General features: G+C 42.7%; 1 protein-coding gene across 2 annotated transcripts in view; it reads right to left on the bottom strand.

Annotated features, from left to right (window-relative positions):
• Positions 1–24,430, bottom strand: part of LOC109966235 (nectin-2) — a 74,174-nt gene that overhangs the window by 27,619 nt on the left and 22,125 nt on the right. The window contains exons 2-7 of one of the 2 annotated variants that reach the window (XM_020610933.1): positions 19,224–19,333; positions 18,134–18,383; positions 15,251–15,544; positions 14,978–15,095; positions 14,207–14,355; positions 430–5,622 (exon numbers count right to left, since the gene is read on the bottom strand). In XM_020610933.1, the coding sequence (XP_020466589.1) occupies positions 5,054–5,622; positions 14,207–14,355; positions 14,978–15,095; positions 15,251–15,544; positions 18,134–18,383; positions 19,224–19,333 (1,490 nt within the window). In that variant the 3' untranslated portion in view covers positions 430–5,053. Of the gene's footprint in view, positions 1–429; positions 5,623–14,206; positions 14,356–14,977; positions 15,096–15,250; positions 15,545–18,133; positions 18,384–19,223; positions 19,334–24,430 lie in introns of those variants that run through there. The other variant, XM_020610935.1, reaches the window with a different exon arrangement.

Raw genomic sequence — 24,430 nt, 5'->3', positions numbered from 1 at the left:
TAAACCAGGTTCACACATGAACACGCACATGCCTGAACAGTTGTACTAAACCTCCACACACACATACACGGACAACCCTCAATATGCTAGTTTGTTAAAATTTTACCAAACCAGTTTGAGTTTAAACAATGCAGCCTTTGAGGGGCGCTCCATTCATTGAGTTTCAGCCTGGCCTGCACAATCGCCAACTGAAAACAGAAACTGCCTCCCTCCAGGAAAACCAGTGAAACTACAGCACCACATTCCTCAATTCAGTTCCTTAGTGTGTACGCGTTTGCCACAGGTGTGGGGCCCAATGAATCTAGTTATTATATATATATACACACACACACACATCACACATATTTTTATATATATATATATATATATATATATATATATATATATATAAATATATATGCATCTTGAAATAAGAGTACATGTACACATTGTCGTCAATTATCCACATGCTCAGGTGAAAATATGTGCCCTTTAAAGAACTACAGCAGTCTCCTACACACCTGTTACCAAGGCAGCAAGTTTACTTCAACCATGACATATGTACAACTGGGAGGAGGTGGAGCTACAGTACAAGACAACTATAATCCACAAAATGGCTTCTCCTCAGTTTCCCATATGGCTGTTATGGCACCTCTATTGACACACAGATTTAGCAAAACTAGTGTGAAGAGTGGGTGACGAGAAAGAGACCATTTTATATCCAGATCAATTAATCTATAAATCTAATCAGTGAGAATCAATGATTGGTGCTTCTACCCAATCTGGCTCTTCAGTCACCTGGGCTAACCGTGAGTGTTAAAGAGAGAGAAGGCGAGGAGAAACAGATACGACACATAAACACAGGAACACTTAAAAAAAAATCAATAAAGCTTTAATAGCAACAAATATGAAAAATATATATAGAAAGACAAAAAGGTGACAACAATTCTAATTCAGTTTGAATTTTCAAAAACCAAACTAAATTAAAAATTAAAAATACAAATAAAAAAAAACTTTTACACAGTACAGTCAATAATAAAAGCACATTTTGGGGTAAGACTGTTTTGCAGTGTGTACAGTTAATTTGTATAGAAGAAGCACATCTGCCAGTTTTAGGTGGCAATCACAGCGCAGCAGTCAAGAATAAAGCACTCAAACAAATTATAAAGCACTGCAAAATAACAAAAGAGGAGAAGCTGGAGTAGGAGAAAATAAATCCTTCATGCTTGCTGTCACAGGGAAATACACAAATGTGACACCATAAATTAGTTTTTTTTTTTCCTGCTAGATATTTATATTTATACTATGTACACTGGGAGATTTTCTCTTCTTTTATCTTTTATGTAAGCGAGATGAAGATGTTAAGGCTTTGATTAGGTGGAGCTGAAGAAATAGCAACAGTACATGGATTTCTGGAAAAAGAAAAATATTGAATATTTTGACTATCTAACCTTGTGCTAGACCTGGGCCTCAACTGTGAATTTCTCTGAAAGCATTTTGTCTGAAAAGCTTTAGTTGGGTGCCGAGGTAAGTGGCAATGGTGTGTGTGTCTGTGGAGGCGGTGGAGGTGGCTGGAGCGAGAGAAGTCGAAAACAACATTTTGGAGACGAGTAGGAAGTTGTGACTCTCTAAAAGCATTCAAAGGGATCCCGGAGGGGGGAGAAGGGCAGCGCGGTATCATTTCTATTTTCTGTGTAAAACATAAAAGGGTTGGACAAACAATTTCCTAAAAAACCTGTTTTTCTGACACTGTGTGAAGTGTGTGTGTCCCTGAATGTGGGGTTGTCTTTGCTCTAACATGGTCACTGATTTGGGAATGGGCTGACTATACGGGGGAGAGAAAGAAGAACTGGAGCAGGGGACACATCGTGCTGCAGCTCTTACCACACTAGCAGGACATGGTATATGTCCTGACAGAGCCACTGAGCAAGAACAGGATAAAGAACAAGTGTTTCATGTGTGTGTGTACGCGCAGTTACAGTATGCGAGTGCATTTGAGTGGGCTTGTGCTAGGAGATGGCAGAGTTGTCAGGTATGAGATGTCTTCTGCACAGTTTGACTGTGGGAGTGAGCATAATGAGAGTGACTGAGGGGTGTTGATGTGTGGGCGAATGTTTCTCTACATTCTGTGTATGTACTGTATATGTACAGTGTGTGTGTGTGTGTGTGTGTGTGTGTGCATAATTCACACTAATATCTTCAGTTTGCCAGTTTTTCATGGTGACAAAGAGCGGCTACTCGGGTTACAGCCCCAGTGGCAGGAAGAGATGTCAAAAAGCCCTCTAGCATCACAAAAATACACACTGACACAACTATATACACACACACAGAGCTGACTCAGACACAGCACAGACACACAACACAACACAGGCTGTGTGGTTACACTCTACCTGATAAATTACGAGTACTGTGTGTATTTTTGCATTGTGCAAGCTGTCACTGAAGGAGAAGCCAATTGTGCAAAAAACTGTGTTCATTATGTGGAAATGCAGGCAATGCTAATGAACAAAAAAAAAATAATTATACAAGCATATATAGTTTCTCCTTCAATACAAATCAGCTCTTAGGCTTTAGGTAAATGAAGCTCAGTCAGTTCAGTATGTTGAAACACCCAAACTACTGAGGTATTCATTAGATTAAAAATTACATTCTGATGCCTTTAAACTTTACCCAGTGCCTGCATCTCTACTGCCACAACATTGGCTCCATCAATCTGATATTTACATTTTCATAAATATCCACATTTTCACAAGAAAAATAAAGATGCTTACATAGATAGTACACAGACACCTCACACCAAAATTTACATACAGTTTTGTCCGTTGTGGCTATTTTTTTAACTCCAAAAAGCAAATATTACACTAATTTCTCTTTGTAGTGGTGACACACACATGTGCAAAAATAAGTAATACTTTTTTGTTCTGAGCAGTTGTGACAAATCATGTGTGTTCAATAAATTTACTGTACCCCGGGCTGTACCTTCTCCTGTTCTCTCAGTTTCTCCAAGGGTTAGCAGCCTTCACAAAGACATACAAGGATGGTCTACCTTTATACAGATACCTGTACTGTATGCAAGTTTTTCTTTCACCTGTAGTTCAAGGTTAAAAATACCCAAGATATGAAATGCAAGCAAGTGAAGTCACCCCCGCCCTTGGCAACGGGTCACTCTTTTGATCTCATAACCTGCAACCCAGATCATAGCCGGGCCTTACAGGAGGTCAGTGCAGTCACTGAAACCACTCCCACCAGATTCCCAAAGGGGAGCTGATTCGAAGGCCATGAAAAGCGTGATTAGAGCTACAGCAGGACTGCTCTCCAATGTTGTCCATCACAGTCATGCAGGGGTTATGTAAATATAGTGACACATGCAAATGTACACACTGGGCCACAAAGGCAGCAGTGTACAGTAGCCATGGAGTAGTATTTGCCTGATTGGGCCTCCGGTGGCTCGTTAGAAGGCTGAATTAACAGCCAGGAGACAATCAGCCCTGAAGCTGCAACATAAAAGGTGATTTCACAGCTTGTTCCTTGTTAGCCAGTATGATTCCCATAGCTTCACTGTGGATGCAGCCTCTCTTGATCAATTTGCTACACTTAAAAATATCCAATAATGGAAGAAAATATTACATGATCCTACCGAAAATCTCTCTGCTCTAATGTGGTTGTACTGTGGAGGTGGGGTTATGTTACATCCGACTATTTACTAAAGCATGGGAGGAGGCAATAGTGAGTCTGTGCGGTTGAATGAACGTGGTCACCCCAAGTGGATTAGTTGGTCCTGGCATGTGAGGGCAAGCCAGGTTGGAGCAGAATAAGTGGAGCATTTGACACATCAGGAGCACTAAAATACGTGCCTGCTCTCTGTGGCCCTGACACTGCCCTGGTTAAATCATAAACTCACCATAAACACTGGGAAAGCAAGGTAAAGAGTGAGAGAGGGAGGGAGGGAGGGAGAGATAGAAATATAGAGGTAGGAGGACCTGCTACGTCATAAGCGCTAAGTGGTGGCAATCTGTTGGTCCCGGCTAAGTGAGCGACTTCACGGCTCATTACCAATCAAGCTCCTCCTGTCAGGAGTGCTCTGAAATCATGGGGATGAGGAGGAAGAGAACAGAAGAGACGTGCTCCTCTCTTGTCCTCCTGCATCTCTCTCTTCATCCCTTGACCCTGTCAGATCAGCTACACCTCATCCCATACCCTTGTTTACCGCCTCTTACCTCCAGGCACAGTACAAAAGTTTGCATGTTAAATCTCATTAAGAACTTGGTTCAAATTCTCTGCAAACTTTCTTTAAAATCAGATGCTCTAGTATTTAAGGACCCATTATTTTGTAAAGTTTTGTAAATTTTTAAGTGTCTCCTGCAGCTAATGGTTTTGCAAAGACGAGAAGAAGGCAGAGAGAGAGCAGAAAGGAGAACTCTCTGGCAAACATGAGCAAATGCATTGTTCTGTTTTCTAAATCACCTATCTAGATCTCCAAATGTTTTCCCCCCAACCCATCACTAGCTACTAACTACCCAGCAGCTGTCACAACACAATGCCAACGCCAAAACAAAAGGTTTCCTCACAGGGCGACTGAGAATAGCAGGAAAAACATAACTGCTTGACAATCCCTTCCACTTCAACTGTTTTGGTACAGATAAGAGTGAATATGCAAGTGCGATACCTCCTCTAACACCATGCTTGTATCATGATTCCATCATCCTACTTCCACTATACATAGTTTCTCTCTTTCAGTCTGTCTGTCAAGAGTCCTTGTCAATGTCCCAGTGATACCAACAGCATGAGAAGAAGAGGTGGAAGATAGGTTGTTTCTTTTCTCCATTTGACTTTCAGCTCTGAGGGACCAGAAAACAGCAACACATCTTTCAGAACCAACCCTCCCCCCCACCACATCCTCCCAATCATTCGGTTCATTCTGGGGCTGCAATATGAATAATAATAGGCTATATTTAAAATAAATCTTTAAAAATAAAAGTGGTATTATTTTCTCTCCTCTATCAGACAGGGGACAAGACTCTAGAGCCACAAAATCCTTGGAAGGAATCTTCCATCCCTCCTTTTCTCTCCTCCTCTATACATAAACTGCAGTCCGCGAGATGACAGAGCCATCCCTCTGGGATTCCATGTCATCATCCAGGTAATCTCCAATCATATCGCTCTGGTCATGGGGTGGACGAAGCTGAAGGATGGGGGCCCCTCCAGAGAAGTGGTCGTATCTCTCCTCCTCCTCCAGCTCATCAAACTTCCTTTTCTCTGCATCATCTAATTCATTGCTTAACAGGATGTCTTGGGCGGTGGGTGTAGTGGTGACAACTTCAGGACGCCCCCCCATGTTGAATGGCTGGTGGTGGTTGTTTTTCTCTCCGAGGCCCTGGTGGGATGAGCTCTCGTTGTAAACGTAGATGGGGCCATTATTGTTACCACCTCCGCCGCTGCCCGCAGCTCCGCCTGTGCCATTCTTGCCGCCACCAAATATGCGTGTCTTCATGTCACTCCCGCCATTGGCACGGTAACCCTGCTGGTGCCTGCGGCTACGAGTGACAAGCACGAAGATGAGAGTGGCGACCAAAAGGAGGGCCAGCAGGGAGCCAATCACAGCTCCTGCCACCATGCCAGCATTGGATGGATTCACTGGGGGCTCTGTAGGAAGGAAGAGAGGCAGGGAGGGAGAAAAAGAAGAAAAGGAACATGGTTGAAAAAAGGAAGAGGAACAGCGTGAAACGTGAAGACAGGGAAAAAAGAGGAAGAAGAAGAGACAGCATAAAAACGAGAAGCAGTAAAGGGTAGTACCAAGAGGTTGGATGATGTCAGTGGTGCTGGTATGAACTGTATTCAGTCGTGTGTAACAGTACTGAGGTGTTAGTACAGTCAAGTGTGTGTGCCGAGGTTTCTGCTGCACTGACATTTCCTCTCCCTCTGAGCTGCTCCTGTCCCCAGTCCCACAGATACGTCACAACAACACATTTCCCTGTGTTGCCCTTCAACAACTAGGGTCTGTCCAAGGCTCCCCACAAATCACAAGGCAGGGGTGAGGGAGTGCAAGCCGCGCACGCACACACACACACACACACACACACACACACACACACTTTCTGAAGGAGAGAAGCATGGCGTGTGCAGGGTGGAGCAGGTGGAGGCAATACAGAGGAGGAGAATAAAGATAGATGGAAGAGTGGAGGGTGAAAATTGGATGAAGGAGAGGAGGTGGTGGTGGAGGAGCAGGCGGCTGATTGAGTGAATGACAAACTGACAGAGCGGACTGACAACTCCTTGTGGCAGTCAGAAACAAGGGGGGGCAGATTGGCACCACTCTCCACTTCTGTAAACCACAGGCACTGCTTGAGCACATGTCAGTTCTATACATTTGTCCATTTTTTTTGTCCAGCCCTGCTGAATAACTCCAGACTGCCATGTTAGACATTTGCATAAAAGAAGCCTTTTTAAGTTAAGGTTTTGTTAGAGTGCAAAGTGGGTAAAAGCAGGGTACAAATACCTATCGTCCAACACACAGTATTTCCGTTTCTGGGTCTGTGTATAAAACTCAAGAGACAAGTAGTGGTGTCTAAATAAAGGTTATAAAGACATCCCACATGAATTTGTTATCTGTATAGTGCTCTTTCTCTGAACTCACTCTATCACTCCCTTGATGTTCTTCTGCAGTGATATTAGAGCGTTATCTTCAATCTGGAGTTTGAACAACAAAAGATACAACTGCACTTGCAGTGGAGGACAAAGGCCAGTTAAGACCAAGACTGTATGAAATGTTCTGATTTACAGTGGCAAAAATATAATGAAAGATCAGTACCAATAACAGCTCAACACATTGGATTCTTTACCTCTCGGAAAATAAACCCCTTTTTCTAGAAGATCATTTTCTCCTGTTTATCTAAATCAGACTTTACAGCTAGCTGTATAGAACTTTGGTTTAAAAAAATACTGGAAAATTGTGATTTCAATCAGAAAATACATAAAAAATTAAGGAAACCCCACATCTGACAAAGCATTCCACGCCAGCTTTCAGCACCTGGTACTATGGACACATTTCAGTCAGCATTCAAAACGTACTGAGGTTTGATACCAGGCCCATTAGTGAGTAAAGCCGTTGGAAACACAAATGAGTGCAACTGCTTTGCACAAGCTCAAAGTGCTTTCTAGGACTGTGACAACTCCCCACAGACAGACACTGAGTATTTCACCCATGTGGTCATCATCAACTGTACAACTCTGGACAAGGAGATGTACACTAACGATGCCAGAGTTAAGGGCCGTCTCCGCCTGTGTTGTATACCATTCACATTTGCATGCACATTAGGCTTTATTCCACAAGCTGTTTCTGCAACAACGCACCTCCTTTTAAACTAGGCAAATTTAAAGAGAAAGCCTACTTTTTGTAGAAAGGAAAACTGATGTCCCAGTGTTTTTATTGTACCCACTTGAACAAGGTTCAAAGCATTCAAGTTTGGGGCTTATGAGTTGTATGTATTTTTTATTTAATGTACACTACTTGAATAAGTCTGTACATTTGGATACCCCAGAAGCAACAGAAAAGATCCTCTGTTACTTTTTCGATCCCTGAAGAAGACATTAACGCAGGAACGTCATCTTATAAAATAAAGTTCATCTACTATCTATTAGTCTTAAGTGTGCTTCCCTTCAGGTTCGAGCAGATGAGCTACACAATAAAACCAAAGAAGCTGAAGTGATCACATGAATTTTTAATTTTCATCCCTGGTTGAACGTGATCAAGAACCCTGAGTTAAGCTGAACATCCTTCTCTGTTGCTCCGGCTTTCCTTTCCGCTCTCTGCACTTTCACTGACTGCTGCAGAGGATTAAATCCCTGCCTAAATTTGAAAGTAGACCAATTTTCGTCATTCCAGTTTCAAGTAAAAACAGAAGCCAGCCCCTCTTGTTAAGTGTACAGAGAGCTGACAGAATTACACTGATTCTTGTCAACAGAAAAAATGGTAATCTACTGCCGCCTGCATCTGTGCTCTGCTCTTCTCTCCCTTTTTATTCCTGTCTCTACTAGCCAGTTCTCCATCTCTGCCTCCACTTCACCAGCTGTCTCCTGCACACACTCGTTCGACCTCCTCTAAATCCATTTTCCCTGCAATTCTCTCTCCAATTTGCATTTGTATTTCTGTCATATGTTACTTCTCCCTGCTTTCCTCCACTGTGCGTCACTTTCAACATACACTCTAGGGGAAAAATACTTTGATGTGAGTCCATTTTCCCTTCCTTTTTTCAATTTCCTCACCAGTTTTCCCCATGCACACTGTCTAACTCCTCTCCTATCCTCCCACAAGCGGTGTTAAACATTCCTGTTCACATACATGAGTGTGTGAGCTAGCCCTCAGTGTCCACTTCTAACAAGAACACAAAAAATGCGTTATCACTTCGGGCTCAGTGCAGCTCTCGCAGATGCAATGTGGCAACAATCTCTGTGCAAACTCAGTGTGGCTGGTTGCTGCCCCACATTGCTGTCATTAAATTACACCAGAATTTCAATGCAAATTCTCCCTAAATTCCAATCATACAATTAATTGTTAAAAATTTGCTCAAGTGAATTCATAAGTCTCTCTCTCAAGGTCTGTGTGGGTCAATCCTTCTGGAGATGATAATTCATGTTTTATTCCATCCTTCTGGGGACAACGCTTAAAACATTCAAGAGAGATGTAAAGTAGTCATCCCAGGCTCCCAGTACAGGCCCACTACACACCCAGACAGGTCCTAACAAAGCAGCAGTAGAATTTATTTAAGTGGGTGAGTAGAGGACATCTTATGAACATATGCTGCTGGATGAGCCAGCAGCATACACAGCCCATACTGTGGAATCCAAAAGACAGCATGTTTCATGATGGTAAGCTCCAAGTGACCACAATTAATGGGAGAGATGGTGCAGAAGTAACATCTACTGCACCCTCTCAAAAATCATGCATGGACACACACACACACACACACCATCATGGTCATCAGTGGTCTGATGCTGAGCTGGGCTGCACCTAGAGCATAGCTTAGTAGTGTTCTCAGTCAGCATGTTAAGCTGCTGAACAGAGCTATGTGGATGTGTGCACAAATGTGCACCTGTTAACACACTCACATTAAGGGGACTCAACCCTCACTGAATTTTAGGGTGGCAACATGGTTTAGGGTTAAGTGTTAGGGTCAGGGTTAGGTGTTAGGCAACTAGTGGTTATGGTTAAGGTTAGGATAAGTCGATAGGAAATGAATGTAGGTCAATGTAAAGTCCCCACAATGAATGAAAACACAGTGTGTGTGTGTGTGTGTGTGAGAAAGAGAGAGAGAGATAGAGTGTGTGCTAATGAGCGGTGGGCAGGGGGCCAGTTGTAGGCTGGAGGGAGACTTGGCTCCATCAGACCTACTCTCTGGCTATTTTCGCATGGCTGAAGACACACACCAACAGACGGACACACATGTACAACCAGTGGAGGAAAATGACAGCTCCTTGCCCTTGAAGCGTCTCCTCAGACGAGTTCGAAAATGGAGAGAAAGCACTGAATTGAGAAGAATTTTCTGTTGAACTAAAGAGCCCCTCAGACCATGTGAGGGATTCATTCGGTTGCATTTAATGTTTTGAGTTTCTGCTGAGCCACCCCTTTAAAGAATGATAGGTGAAATATGGATGGAGAGGAGGTGGTGGTGGAGGAGCAAATGGATAGAACCTAAGTTAGCAACACCAGAGCCCCCCGAGAAGAGCCTGGGATGAGGTATAGAGACTATTAAGCTGTGGTTAAGAAAGACCTACTGGTATTTAAGAGTTAAGCTCAGAGACAGAGGGAGATAGGATGGGCCTGAGAAGGAAAGAGAGAGAATGCTGGGGGCTGGAGGCCCTTCTCTTTGCAGGGAGATCAGACCCAGACTTTGCGGCGGCTGAAAGACAACCTCAGAGAGATAAGAAGGATGAGGAGGTGCATATGCTAACTAAGAGCATGAGAGATGCAATAAAAAGAGCGAACTGCAGCAAAGGAGATAGTGAGGGAGAGATAAATCGAAAGAAAGACGAGGGGAGAGCAGGGAGCGACTAAGCAGCAGTATCGAAGATGAGAGAAGCAGAGGCAAGGTGAAGAGAGGACATTCATTTCTCTCTCTGCCTCCTGGTTCACAGGACAAGACGGAGTGCAGAGGACACCAGCATTTACTGGCACTGCCACACACTAGTGTGTAGACGTACGTGTGTGTCATGCAGCTGTGGGGTAGAGGGGAGTGGGGATCCTGCAATGTAGCAGGTGCTGGCCATTTCACGCCTGTCGGCCCCTCTTAGCCCTGTTTGTCGACATGCATTCACATTAGCCTCTACAGGTCTGCATCACACCTCCATCTGGAATCATTCAATATCTTTCTATCACTCTGTTATGACTGTTTTTTACTCTTTCATTGAACTTCACCCAGTATGACTCAATCTCATTCCTTCTGAACACATCCCTAGATTTCTCTGCCTTCACAACCCTCCTTCACTCCGACTTTTGCTGGTTGCCTCAGTCACCTCTAACTCAGCTCACATCTCATCCTCCTCCACCTCTGCCAGTGAGTAAGGCAAGAGTGGGAAGGAGGGAGGAGGTGGAGCTGCCACAAGAGAACAAGATGTGATGGAGGAGGGAGATGATAGGACATGAAAACTGGGGGAAGTTCAACATGGGATGAGACCACAAAGAAAGAAGAGTGAGGAAGAGGGAAAAAGGAGAAAATGGATGAAGAAATGAGAGAGGATTGGAAATGTAGGATGAAAGACATAATACAAGTAAGTAACAAATGGTGGAATGGTGAGCAAAGCAGCCAGGAGCTGAAGCAGCAAAGGGAGACTGATCTGCTCTGAGAGGCTTGGAGACAGATGGATACGCACTATGCTGAGAGACAGCGGTGGCCAGTAGTGGAGGAGAAAGCATGCAGTGGCACAAGATTCTCATGGGAGGCTTAAGTGGCTTCAGCATCCACTCTCTCCCCCTCTCCGAGTGTGAGGATAGCATGCTGGCACTAATATATCCTGGTGCAAGTTTCCGGGCCTTTTATTCTAAAAGCAGCTGCTCCATCTGCTCTGTGGATCTTTGTATATTTCTTGCTTGTTGCTTGTAATACACAGCAGGAGATTGTGACATGCTTTGTGCTACAGAAGGCAGTAACATTACTATGCAGCAGTACAGAGTGGCCCCAGAGGAGCGGTGACACATACCGTGGCACCATAAGGAGCCAGGGGACTTGAAGAAAGATGGGGAGGCAAAGAGAAAGAAAGAAAAATAGCGCAATAAGGAGAGACTAAGTAAGAGGACAAGAAAAAAATAGAAAGAAAATGAGGGCATGAAGGAGCTGGGTGGCTCTTAAAACACAGTCACCAGAGAAATGTACTTTTTCTGCATTATGAACTAGGTTTACCCCCATGTCAGCAAAAATGTACTTCCAGTTAAGTGCTGGCATCCAGAAGAGTGGAAGGACATGTATCTTGTATGAGGTGAAATGCAGAAGTGAACCCTGTTTAGTGGTGCAGCTATTGAGGAACAGAAGGGAACGGACTGCATTCCAACTTTACTGGCACTGTTCTGGACAGTTTGACTCACAGACCTGAGATGGTACAACAAGCTACACACCGATACGTACACCTGAATACAAACAATTTACAGCAAAGCTAAATACTGGTCATGCAATATCACAAAAACACAAATAATTCAAAAATATAGTGCCTTATAATATTTGTTTTGTTTTTAAGTTGAGGTTCATCTCGTACAATTACAAACACTACAGTGAAAATTACAGGCCTCAAACCTCAATGCAACAAAAATTGTGGCATCTGTCATTTGTAATTAAGGCTAATTACTTGAAAAAGGTGATGAAGGAACCTGTGGACACCACAGCTTTCTCATTTCTGGCCTTGGTTGTGTCTAATCCAACATGGCTCCACAGTAGTAAGGAATTTCCACAAGTACAGCTAACAGATTGTGAGACTTCACAACAATGGGAGAGGGCAGGAAAAAAGCTTCTGCTACTGAACTTAGGCAGAAACACAGCTGCAACTGTGGTTAAGAGGAATAAAGAGAGCCCTGCTACCAATAACAGACAGCACAGTGGCTTTCCTCTAAAAATGTTGCCACATACAAGTCACCATTTATACAATCTCGCATTGAAAAACACATTGGCAAATGCTTCTGACTTGACACAAGGATTATTTGTGAAAATTGGTTTTTTAGTAACTGAAAACGTGCAAGATTAAACTTTGTCAAAGAACACGACAAGAGGTCTGATGAAAACTGGCAGCAGGCCAAGTGAAAACAAAATACATTTACTTAGATCAGAAGGGGTCCATCATGTTGGGCATGGACCTGGCCAGGTGAAACATTGAGATGCTGATATGGAGCTGCATGAGTGTAAAAGGTGTAGAGGGCAAAACATTTAAAGACAGCCCTATGAATGCAGGTTTGTCTCCACAAATACTGAATGAAAATACGATACCCAGTCTCCAAAGGCTTGGCAGGAGAAGAATTTCCCAAACAATGACCCCAAACACACAAAAAAATCACACAAGAGTTTTTGAGGAAGTAAAATGTGAAAATGATGACCTGGCCAAGATTTCCCCTGACCTGAATCCACAGAACATCTTTGAGGTATTTTATGGCTCAAGGTCAAGCAACAAAACCTCTCTGGCAAAAAGCAACCAAAAAGAGTCATCAGCAAAAAATGGCAGAACAAGTCTCCACAGATTTGTGCAAGACTGGTGTCATCCATGCCCCAGAGGATCAGACGGTCATAAAAAAATAAGGCAAATGGAATCTCACTAATGAGGGTTTATTGATTTTTCTTGCAGCTGGTTTTTAAATACAAACCTTTCATTATAGTTTAATTAGTCAAACATTTCTGTTTTAAATTAAGTGGCTTTAATCTTCTTGAGCTTCAGCTAAAAACAAATACAATTTTAATTATATGCCACTTGTTATTACCCAACACTGTAGTCATATTTACCAGGGGTATATGTTGTATATTGTGTTGCTTATTGTTGAATATTGTATATATTGTATATCTATGCACTGTTATATATTGTACATATAAATATAATGTTGCAAATGCACAGAGTGCATCAGCACAGGTCTCAGCTGAACACAAGGCAACAGTGAAATCCACTTCATTATAAATTCAAACAGCATCACTGAGGTTACTGATGGTCAGGGGTGCTGCTGAGAAGCTGTTATGATTATGATTTTAGGGGGGACAACTGCTCTCTCTCTATCTCTCTTTTTGGAAAATAGAAGAAAAGGACCATTTTATTTCGATGTACAAGACTCAGTGTGAACTACCACTAGAAACCTTGTGGAAAACTGCTCTGCCAGTGCAATCTGAGGTACAAAAGCATATATCCAGACCTTCGGTACCACTGAGGCAAAGAAGCTCTGATAATACAGTTTTACTGAGAGCATGCAGAGAGAGACAGAAAAGTGACATGCAGAGAAAGAGAGGGATGAGAAGTTGAATTGCAGCAACCAAAAGCAAGCAAATACACAAACATTCCCTCTCTGAAGCAGTCACACATACATCCTGTAGACAAAATGGACAGAGTAGCTGGACCCTCTAGCCCTGTGCTACACACCCAAGACAGTCCTCAGCACAGTGAATGTGAGTGTGTGTGTGTGAGTGTGTTTGTGTGTGTGTGTGTGTGTGTGTGTGTGTGTGAGAGAGACATCTGAAGCAGAATGAGTTAAGTCCCAGGAGAAGACATGAGAGCACAGTACACCAGAAAATATGTAACATGTGTGATGAAAGTGCACTTGGCTCCAGTTAATCAGTTCAAAAGATTAAACCATTTTCATACACGAGCCAGGGGAAGGTTCAGATGATGGATGAGACACAAGTGAGCACCGAGCATGCGTTTCATTTCACTTCTGAAGTGCTCACTGCTTCATTGACACATTTACTCTGAACAATTTATCAGTGAGTTGGGACATTTGCAACTTGTGCACATTACACTTTATCTTGGTTTCTACCTACTTAAGAGCTGCAGATGGGTGAATTTGTAATGACAGGAACAATTCTGATGCCAATTCATCATATTAGAGAGAAGTGCACAAGAATGACACTTGTGTTAGTTTCTTTTGTGACCACACGTTGTACTCCAAGCAAGTAGATTTTTAGATGTTATCTGACCTCCTTCTTATGGACCATTCGCTATGTATTTATACTTCTTAGTGTACTGTACATGTGTTGTGGTTTGCCCTTCAACTCACCTCTGAGCAAGGGCGTGGCCTGATTCCTGCCGACGCCTATGCTGTTATTGGCCTCGCAGACAAAAGTGGTGTTGATATTATCATCCACCTTCAGTACCTTCAGCACGTTGCCTGTGATCTGCACCGTGTCTGGCGTCACTCCTGAAGTTCTGCAGGGACATGAATATATTGGCATGTGAGAAGGAAAAGGGAGAAGGTCAAAGAGGAAAAAGAGGTTTGTTTGACTCTAGGCACAATGAGCTCATTAAGACAGATGCACATTTCCAGAATTGTGTAATGCTATTCGGCTAATCTTGATTGGCAGTGCAGAACCAATCGGTTTCCCCCTTTCTCAAAAGGAATTCATTATCACACAGCAGAGGAAAACATGATGGGGACAGAAAGAAAATCAAAGATGCTGGATCCATGCCCAAAATCTCATCTCTTCCATTTAAAAGTTCCAGACCTTTTTTTTCCAAATTTCGTCACAGTTATGTTAATAGCTGATAATAATGAAAAAAGGGAGAGGGAGTCATATTGTGTTTCTCATTATGCGAGGGTTAAATCTTGAGTCACAGAGTCCATTATGAGAAATTATACAGCTATCTCCATAATCAGAGCAGAGGGCTGTAGTGGCAATAATGAAAGTGCTGATTACTGCACTGTGAGAATTGTGGATCTGGGAATGAGGGTAAGGAAGGGAAAATGAGAGGACAAAAGAGAAAGAAAGCAAGAGATGTGGGGGGGGTAAGAGATGATAAAACAGAAATTTCAGGATATGCTGATACTCACGTCTTCCACTGGACAGACGTCGGAACGGGGTTTCCGGTAGCCTGGCAGGTGAGCGCCACATTTGTACGACCTATGTACCAATTATTGTCGTCACCCTCTATTGACACCAAAGGGGCATCTGTGGGAAGGACAGATAAATGGCAAGAGTGAGGGAGGAGAAAACAAATAGCCGTGAATTCAGTTAATCACTCTGAGGGCTAAAATGGGCAATGTGTAAAATTATGTTTGAGTGTGAACAGCAATTCAGAGAATAATAAGTGCATGGTGTCTTACACTGAACTGCCAGGTTCATTGGGAATCTCTCGGGTTTGACCTGGGTCCTGTGCGCCACCACACAGGTGATGTCTATCCCATTGTCTTTTGGAGTGGGAACCATGAGGTACTCGCTGCTCACCGTCACAGTGTTGTTGACACTTGGCTGAGACTTGCTTGTTGCATTGCCATTGGCTGTGGTCACCCAGGTGATCTGGGCAGGGGGGCGACCGTTTGCAGACATGCAGCGTGCCACGACGACAGGCTTAGTGCCTGCCGTCACTGTTGTGACGGAGGCCGAGTTGCTAGGCTTAGCTGACGGATGGACAAATTGATGAAAAGATGGAGGGTGGGTGGAGAGAGGAAGAGAGAAAAGATTAAAGGATGTAGAAATAGATAAAATGGAAATAAGACAGCTGACAAGAAAAGATGATGTGCACCATTATTGATAAACAATTTAAATCACCAGTCTGGTGAAAGCAAATCCAAAACAATCTCCAAACTCCCCCTCTCTCCCACTTATGTTCTTTTACTCTCTAGAGTCTACACCGATATACAATTACAAGCACCAGTGTAAACACGCCCAAACCCAATTTCTTCATTCACTCTCTCTGCATTTCTTTAGTCTATTTGGTCTATATCCTTATCCCTCGTCAGTGATAAGCCATTCCCCTGACTAGTCCACTCCCCATTTCCATACACAGATTCTAAATCGCTGTATGATCTCTGTCAGCCCCTGACCCCTCCTCTACTCTACCTTGCTCCTCATACATCTTCAATAGGTCTCTCTGATACTAGAGTGGGATCAGCGGGAAGGACAGGCGCTGACAGCAGGCATGATAAGCAGCCAGATCAATACAGTGCCTGAGGGAAAGCAAGGAGGCATGATGCATTGGAGAGAGACGAGAGTGTGGATGAGGCACTGGTGCTGGGCCAAGGTTAGACCAATGGTTCTATTGCATTAACAGAACACAAATGATCTGACAATACCACTGATAATGCTTTTAACCTGCATACTACCTTTGGGTGAGGAAGACAGCTAAGAGAGATCTAAGCGGATGGAGATATAGAGAAGTCCCGATCCAATACCGAGTATCAGTATCAGCACAGATATCTGGGCATTTTTCCACAGGAGCGGTATTGGCCAGAATAAAGCCAAACCATTTGCGTTCATTATTTAGAACTACAGTCCTGTATTTGAGCAGGCTCTACTGAATTTGAGACACACATGTCGCACAACCATTAAGCTGCAATAGTAATCAGTCCAGCTGTCTAAACTACCCACATGTTAGCTGGCATATCAATCATGCATAGCTGTGACCTGAAGTCTATTTTTAGTTTTAGGTCTATTTTTTTTTTCTTTTCAGAAATATGCTCCACAGAATCACTAGTTGCAACCTGAACAGAAATACGTCGAGCAAAAACAAATAAAACACATTATCTATCATGTGTTACATCTGCCCTACTGAACACGCAGTTAGTATCTGCCCTGCAATGAATCAGCAGTTCTTAGAGTGTTGTGCAGTTCCGCATTATTCTTTTGTTTCTAAAAATGATTCAAGCTAATAAACTTAGTATTTTGGAAACAGGGCCTGATACAGTATTTACACCAAAGAGCTCCTGAAAAAATACAGTGTGCCAGATACATTTCAATTTCAGTATGTCAGATATTTAATGAACATTTAGTGGATCAGAATCAGATCAACCAAAAAAACCTGGATCATTTAAAAGTGTTGAAAGTCCTTGAGAGGCAGGAACCTGAAATGAGTTTGAACCCAAAACCACATGCTGGCAAAGACATTTCAACAGCTTGAGTGCTACCATAGACACACAGACAGAGCTGTAAATCCACACCTCAGTGTGGTACATAACTCTGAATACATGAGCTTCTGGGTATTTCAAAGACCCCCACCAGAGTAGAGCTAATGTATACCAATAGCAATCCAAGTTCTGCGGTGGAAACTAAAATAAGCTACTTTATGTCTTGGATGTTTTAATATAGTATTCTTGGCTAATTACCTTCACATTTCCATTTTCACATCAATGCCTTTATCAATACACATAATGTAATGTCCTCCTCCTCATAATGCACAAAAAACTAGTATTTTTCCAAAAGATATTTTGATCATGGTGGTGTCTGGCACTGTCTATCACATACAAGATAAGGGGATTCCAAACAGGGACAGAGGATTTGTTCCAGTTTCATGCCTTGAGTTTTACTTTGAAACCATCACCAGGAGCAGGCAGAGGTGTCACAAAACAACAGCTAATACAGTTTCAATGTATAACCATAAGCTTGAGGCTGGAAAAAAAACACCTCTGTTTTTTTTTTATTTTGCTTATTCTCCTTAGTCTGTGTCAAATATTACTGAATCTCCTGTTTGTCATGTAACACATTCACCCATGTCCAAAATACCCTTTGGCTTGAGATCAGGTCTTTGCAAAGCTTATATCTATCTACAGTCTGCTCATTGTAATTGGGATGAGGGAATAACACACACCTGGCCATGGAACAGCTGAGAAGCCAATTGTCCCATTACTATTGGTCCCTTAACAAGTGGGAGGCACATATGCAAACTGTTGTAATTCCTACACCGTTCACCTGATTTGGATGTAAATACCCTCAAATTAAAGCTGACAGTCTGCAGTTAAAGCACATCTTGTTCGTTTCATTTCAAATCCATTGTGGTGGTGTATAGAGCCAAAAATGTTAGAATTGTGTCGATGTCCCAATATTTATGGACCTGACTGTATCTATCTCTATATATACCGTGTATGATATGGTTAACTCCCATACACGTCAAACCAGCTTTGCTGTTTCTCAACTCACAGAGTCAGGTTTTTTCCCCTTCAATTTGTGTTGATCTGTATAAGAACACTGTGTAGATTATGCTAGCGACCTACCTAGCATGACCAAGTAGGTGATGCCCTGCTCGTTGCCCCCAGGGTACGTAGCATATTCACAGATGTACTTCCCCTCATCGGTTATTTCAACATTGGTTATCTGGATGGAGGGGCTCATCATGTCTGGGGGATTATGTGAGAAGCTAACCCGCCCTTTCAAGGGTGAGTCAGGGTAGTTGGGATCAAAGTTGGGATGAAACACAGCAATGTTGATCCTTTCTCCGTCCTTCGGCTCATAAATCCACGTGACCTGTGGTGAATCAGGAAGCGGGGTGGTTAGGATGCAAACAGTGACTGAGAAAAACCACAGGCCTCATTTATCACCGCATTGATAAACACTTGAAAGTATTTTAAGATGTCTGCATTTTGCTGTAAACTCCACGGGGCAGCGTACACAGCATCACAATCAAATAACTGGAGCAGGTATGAATATGGATGTAAGGTTTTCAGGAGCAGTACTCTCTCTCCCTCTCAGCTGCTCTTAGCGGAACCAAGCAGAGTTGTGCACTTTCTACTTCATTGAGATGCAACTAAGAAGTGTTCCCATTACCATATTCAATCCCCTAAAGAAAAAAATGAAGCTTAGTATTGTTTGTTTGGAGTAATAAAACATTAAGCCTGAATGTGATAAAAACCTATTACTAGCCTCAGGATGATTTCTGGGGGCTATGATTTGTTAGATTAAGGTTTAATGTGCCAAATAAACAAGGCACATGGAGCTTATAATTTTATGTTTATTTTGATTGCAATGAATTGCTCCTATTTCACTTGTTTCACACACCAGCAGAATCAGGCCGATGCGCAGTTGACAAATACTTTATTTAAGAGGAAGAGAGCCACATGTTTAGCCAAATATTAAACAAAGTGAATGACTTAACAGCCCGTGTCTGTTCACTTCAACCGTGAAAACAAATTGTTATCCCAAGCAATTTCAACAAATTGTATGGTGTCAAGTCAGAAAAATGACATTTTTATTACAATTTCATACACCTATTTAGAGCCGAGCGTGGTGGTATTAAGATGTAATCAAGTCCTAACTGAAAAGTAGAAGAAAAAAAAAAAAACTTTATCGTGAGGACGTGCATCTGACCATTGTGAGCTGAGTCCCAGTGGAATCAGGGAAGGCACAGCGCAGGGTGACTGTCTGTCCGGGATACGACAACACCTCTGGCTCCACCTTCACTCGCTGGCCTGATGCTCCTAGAAGAAAACAGAGGAACAATAACCTTTGTTGTTTCCTTCATTCCCAAAGTAAGAAGAGAAGACAATAAAAATACACAGCAGATTTCTGTACAAAGACTCCTGATGATGAATAAGGACAGAGTGGTAGTGTCTGGTACAACAAAGCATTAGTGAACCCAAGAATCTGGTATTGTTCCATGACTATGCATGTGTGGATGGCGTGGCTGAAAAAAAAAGAAAATGAGGAGATGTGTGCTGGAAAAAAGAACGACGAAAGCCAGTTCTCTTTTGCACACAAGTCATAAATCATCTGAATGGGTTATGCTTTTCTATAGCCTGCCATTTGCTGTGCCGACACATTCCTGTGTAGCAGCAAAGAGTCAAAATAAATATGCTTTTCTTGGTGCGCTGTGTCAGTGGGTGTGTGAGAAACGAAAAGAGCCAGGGAGCTTTAAAACAACAATCTGTCCCTGTATGTGTGCGTGCGTGTGTGTAATCCAGGTCTCAGTGAAAATGTAATTACTTGTATGAGTAAGCGGGCATTAGTGTATGTCAGCAAGATGCCACCTGTTTTAAGTAAGACTGGATTACCTGCAGATACAGAACTTGAAAATATCTGCAGCCAGGGTTAAAATGTGCATGCTCACAACGCGTTTACCAGCAAGCTATGCTCACAAACAAATTTCCCTAAAGACAAACAATTACTTGCAGAACTAGTTTCACCAGTTTGTGCTGAGCCAAAGTTGTTGTGTTGAAACTAATATGATCTGGAGGCTTAATGGAACATACACACATGAAACCCGTAGACTAGGAGACAAGAGAAAAGGGCAATGCTTTCTTTCTCTTCTGATGAGCAATAAACACCACACTTTCTTTTGTCTAGGGAGATCGGAGATATCAATACAGTGGAAGAGAAGATGAAGGAATGAGCATAAGACAAGTGGGAAAGTAGAGGAAAACAAGCCTTTCCTAGAATAACACCAGCTCTCCCAGGACCAACCCAATTTACAACCACAAAACAACCCCCTTGTAGCCACCGAGGAACCTTTGGACAACCACTAAGCGGCCAATGGGAACAGCACAGAGCCTTATTGGGCTGGTGAGAGAAACAACTTGCTCTTTTTTCCCCCCAAATCTAGGATACGCATAAGTGAACATGTGTGCACAGATATATACACATATACTGTACATCTCATGACAGCTTTATTGTCCAGCTCCTAGCCTGTGAGCTTTCAAATGTCTGTAGCACTCAGGGTGAGTCAAACCGCACGCCTGTCAGTCCACCTGAACTAGCCGGACTAACCACAAATTAGCTTTGGGAATAGGAGTTGTACTCTGGTTATAAAAGGATGGAGCAGAGGAGAACAAAAAGGAACAACAGGTTATTGAAACCCTTGATTACTTGTCTTGATTAGAGTGTATGGACCAAGTCACCTTGACATGTCAGAGGTCATTACACAATGGCGCACTGAATACAAGTTACTCTGCTTCAGATTTATTGTGTGTTCACATGCAAATTCACACAAACACATGCATGGCTGTTGTCTCTGCACATAATGCAGAGCAGAGCTGAGCTAGTCTGTCATTCGGACGCAATAAGAGGAGAGTCAGCACAGGTCAGCTGCTGCCAGAGCTCAGATGAGAGACAAGGTGACCATATGAGACCAAACAACCCTAGGGATACAAATATTACACACAACACATGCAACGACTGCCTGCCCTTATCCTCCATGATGGTCCCCAAACCCCAGTCCTGAAGACTTGGAGGCTCAGAAAGGCAGACAGTGATGAAAAAGTCACCGTGTGTATGTGTGCACACGTTCGTGGCCACATTGGTCTTTCGGAAATGCTGAGGCAAGGTTGCAATTGAAATAGTAATTATCAGTATAAATATTTAGAAAGAACTGGTCACATGAAATAGAAGGGAAAGATGAGAGGTGGAGAGAGGCAGGAACTAAGGGAATTAGAGAATAAAAGATGGTTCAAGGGTAAGACTGAGAAGAAAAGAGAGGGAGAGAGTTGGAGGGAGAGACAGAGAGTTGGAGGGGAGGAGAGTGAGAACAGAAGCCTTGTGTCACCATAGCTCAGCTGCCTGCAGGTGATAAAAGAAACACCATCAAATCAAACGCATGAGCAAACAAATACATGTGCCCTCTTCAACATCCTCAAGAAGTCAGATGTCACCATCATAAGTACCGTCACCTATCACAATGTCTTTAACACCCACGTGATGTGTATGCGCGGGCGCACACACACACACAAACTATGCTGATGGTGCTGTGACAGCCCTGCCATATTAACAAAGTCTTCTCTGATCCCACGCCTGGTCACACTGACCTTTCCATATTTCCCACTAGCCGAATGCAAAGATGAAAATGAATTGGGATAGAAAGAGGAAAGGAAGTGTGCTCAGAGGATGGGAGGATGAAAGGAGAAGATGAGAGATAGCCTGGGAACGCCAAATTGATGGCGGATGAGAGCATGTGGAGGGGGAGGCAATAAAAGTGGGGATGAAAGGGTGTGAGGAGAATTCAGTGCCAGGAATAGAGAGTGAAAGAGGGAGCGAAAAGAGGGCGCTGAAAGAAGAGGAGGATCATGACGGGGAGACAGTGTGCACTATACACAAGGTTAATAGAAGACAGAGGAACAAAAAAAGAGCCATTTAGAAAAGAAAGAGGAGTGCGGGTGGAAAAAAGGAGACCACGTGAGATGCGGAAGGAGAAACTAAAAATGGAGAGGTGGAAGGTGGTACAGGTAGAGAGAACCAGAATGAGGAGAGGAGAAGAGCAGGAGGCACAGTGCATGGAGAAGCAGGGTAGACTCCACACCTGACCTTGTGAGAAACACTATGGCTGTGAACAGAGGAAGAAAAACTGTGAAACAGCATAAATGAGCTAGAGGAAACAAGAGCAAGTAAAAAAAAAAAACAAAAAAACTCCAAATTCTAATTTTCTATGTAGGACATTTGAGCTAGCCATGGCTTATACAATGAACATACGCTTATCAGCATGTGTGTGCTGCCTCGCTGCCTGGCTGACACCTAATGGCATTCATGTCCTCTGCCTGATCCCCACTACAGCAGAGAGAAGCACGACATCAATGGGACAGGAAGTGCAGGCCATCATGTAAAATATCCAAAGGCCTTCAGAGCTTAGCACCTGCTATTTCATCAAGCTAGTGGCTACGCACTGGCAGGTGTGCTAGAATGAAGCTTTTCTATTCTACATTCTTAAAGATTGCCTTCTAGCAGTACATTGTGTGTGTGCGTGTGTGTGTGTATGTATATCTGAGAGGATGAGAGTGAGTCAGAGAGAATGTGGGTGTGTTTAATTTAGCCTTTCTAGTGCACTATTGTCTCAATAAGAATTCTGCACTTTCATTATTCTTCCAGGTCTCTGTGAATTTCTCCATTTCCATTATTCTCTTGTTGTTATTGTTGTGCCCAACCTTTCCGCTGCTGAAAAATAATAGCTTTTATAGAGGCAGTATGGAGTGTGGGGTGGCGCATCACTATTCTGTCCTGATGAAATCTGTCTCTGCCTGCTCTTTCTCACACACACACACACACACACTTTTCTTCCTCAAACATAAATTTCTTCTTATAAGGGAACTAGAATGATACCCAGCCCACCTTTCCAACTTGTTGACTTGTTGGACCCGAGGGTAGTACTTGTGATGTAATTGAATGAGTTTTTCCTGATACTGCAAAGCCCATTTTAGATTTCACAATACAAAGAAGTTGAAGTCTGTATATACGACCGCTGACTCTTGGTGTCTTAATGATTGCTTGCCAGTGACTAAATGTAATGTACAGTCTCAGCCAGCAAATCACTAGTACTCCACTTGCATTGACAATCAGCTTAAATACTCTTTGGGTTATTACACAGGCAGAATTTATGTCTGAGCTCAGTGGTCCATAAATAAATGTCCATTCATTATGTTTAGATCACTGGAAGTATTTACAAAGGCCTTGTCTTACATCATTTATGTATGAAATCCTTTGTTCAGCTGTTCATACTGTATGGAGAGTTTGTCATCCTGAAGTCCATAAAGGAGGGAGTGCTGAAGGCTGTAAGATGCCTTAAGTCCATGATATTACATATTCATCAGAATATTTTATAGCTATCAGCAAATCACGCTGGGCTGAAGGCATCCTTGAACTCCATCCAAACAAAAACCCGAACCTACTGGAAAAGAGTAAAGCACGATCATGTTGCTTTTTTATTGTTCAAAGGTCTGGGTTTAATTCTCCTGTGTGTTTATGCACTGGCCTTGAATACAAGTGGTTTCCAAAGGAAATCGCTGCCAAAATACCAGCTGTGTGTGGCTCTCGGTGTGCTTTTTACTAAGACACTGGCACAGAGGCAGTGATTCAATTGCACAATTATTACTAGGGCAGTAGCTTTGTACAGTGCAGTTTGTAAGTATCTGGGCGGTGGCACATTTTCTGTTGTTCTGGCTCTGTACTCCAGCAAATGGACTAGAAATAAAACAACAACAGAGATTAAACTGCTGACTTTCAGTTTTACATATGTTTGAGCAAATTAACCTCCACACTTGGGCGTAGGAATCAGACCTGCATGTATACACAGTCTCTCAGGTTTTTGAACGGAGAAGCAGGAAAATGACAGGACCACAATTCCCATCCTGTTCAAGCAATATGAATGACACTACAATTAAGGACCTTGTAATTAAAATTAGGACTTCATAATAATTTTGAATCCACTGTGCTGTTTAATATAGTCAATATAAGAAAATGCAAACATTCAAATGTTTCATTGAAACCTGTTCATTGCTCAGATTGTTGTCTCTGTCACTCTTCAATACTCTTTCCTTCATTACTTAAAATGTTGTAATATTGCCGTTTTGAGACTGATGCATGTGTAATTTGGATGCCAACTGTTCATCTTCTTTGGCGTTCTGTTAGCGCCTTTGTGCAGTTCTGAAAACTCATAAGCAGCGATGGGCAAATGTGCATTAAAGCTGACATGCGATCTGACATTCTACTCAAAATGACCTGCCTGTGTAGCTGCCAGTTTAACTTAAATGCAATTTCTTAGGAATGGTGTCATTACCGTGTCCGAACCAAAAGAAGGTGACACTGCTGTGACTGCA

This window comes from Monopterus albus, unplaced genomic scaffold (genome assembly GCF_001952655.1).
Source record: "Monopterus albus unplaced genomic scaffold, M_albus_1.0 scaffold107.1, whole genome shotgun sequence".
Classification (NCBI taxonomy): domain Eukaryota; kingdom Metazoa; phylum Chordata; class Actinopteri; order Synbranchiformes; family Synbranchidae; genus Monopterus; species Monopterus albus.
Note: the sequence above shows the minus strand (reverse complement) of the source record. Positions and strands in the feature narration are given on the sequence as shown.